Consider the following 1,331-nt stretch of genomic DNA (forward strand, 5'->3'; position numbering starts at 1 on the left):
CCCCCGGGAGGAGGGCTACTCTCCTAGAGATAACTACTCCAACCGAGACTACTCGAGCGCCCGCGACCCCAGGGATTTTGCGGCCTCCCCGAGAGAATACACCTACCGCGATTACGGCCACTCCAGTGCCCGGGACGACTGTTCCTCGAGAGGCTACGGTGACCGAGACGGCTACGGGGGTCGCGACCGTGACTACGCAGATCATCTGAGTGGAGGCACCTACCGAGAAGTCTTCGAGAGCTACGGCGACCCGCGCAGCGCTGCCCCCGTGCGGGGCGCGCCGCCATCTTATGGTGGAGGCGATCGCTACGACGAGTATCGAGGCTGTTCCCCCGACGCTTACGGCAGCGGCCGCGACAGTTATACCAGTGGCCGCAGTGATCGCTATTCCAGAGGCCGCGAACGAGTAGGAAGGCCTGATCGCGGGCTCCCCACGTCTATGGAAAGAGGGTGCCCTCCCCCGCGTGATTCTTACAGCAGGTCAGGCCGTAGGGCACCTGGGGGCGGAGGCCGCTTTGGAAGTCGCCTGGAGAGAGGGGGAGGCCGGAGCAGATACTAAATATGAAACAGACTTGGGACCAAAATGCTTATTCAAAATATCTAGCTAGAAGAAGAACCTGTTCTATCTTAACTACCCAAGGACTAATACGAAGAAGAGTTGTTTTCACTTTGTAAGAATTTCTTGTTAAGTTTCTCTATAATTTTTATGCTTTCGAGAGGAAAAAGTTAAAACACGTTTAATTTCGTTTTGGAGTTGTTAACGTTTCTTTCAACAAGCTCATGTTAAAAAGTATCAGATTTGAACTCGTGTGCTAGTGGTGTTATGTTTCCAAGTAGAAATTTTCCTAAAGGCTTCTTCCTTTCTCGAAATTTTGTTGATAAAGGTGGCAAGCGGTTCCAACATCTTTCACAGACATCTACTCACCTAAAATGAAAAGTTGGATCAGTCTCCCCATTCAAACGAACTAGAGTTTTGAGGGGGATATTAAGGGGGATTGGTGTATGGTAATCTTAAGATTCCAAGGTACCTCCTTCTTTGTTGAAACTGAATGTCACTGTTCCCAGTATTAAAAGCCAAACAACCAACGAAAACAAAAAACACTTAGATAAAATGCTTATATGTAAAGAAAGGTCTGTTTACTCAGTTAAAGAGCAAACAGATAATGCTTGCCATATTTTTATTTTACCTTTTTTTTTTTATTTTGGAGAATCTGCAAAATTTCCTGCTTCCCCCTTTCCCCCCAATAAAACTGTTTTTATGTGTTGAACAACTCTGGAATACTAAATTGAAAATTTGGCCAACCACAAAGCTGCCAAAAAGCCCAGAAAGT

The 1,331-nt window shown here is 47.1% G+C and overlaps 1 protein-coding gene across 1 annotated transcript in view; it reads left to right on the plus strand.

Moving 5' to 3' along the window:
• LOC103210665 (RNA-binding motif protein, X chromosome-like) overlaps positions 1–559 on the plus strand; it is a 1,180-nt gene extending 621 nt beyond the window's left edge. Inside the window, exon 2 of the mRNA XM_007956579.1 lies at positions 1–559. Within this exon, the coding sequence (XP_007954770.1) occupies positions 1–559 (559 nt within the window).
• Positions 560–1,331: the final 772 nt, after the last annotated feature.

This window comes from Orycteropus afer, unplaced genomic scaffold (assembly GCF_000298275.1).
Source record: "Orycteropus afer afer isolate SDZICR_OR568_19922 unplaced genomic scaffold, OryAfe1.0 scaffold00014, whole genome shotgun sequence".
Taxonomy (NCBI): domain Eukaryota; kingdom Metazoa; phylum Chordata; class Mammalia; order Tubulidentata; family Orycteropodidae; genus Orycteropus; species Orycteropus afer.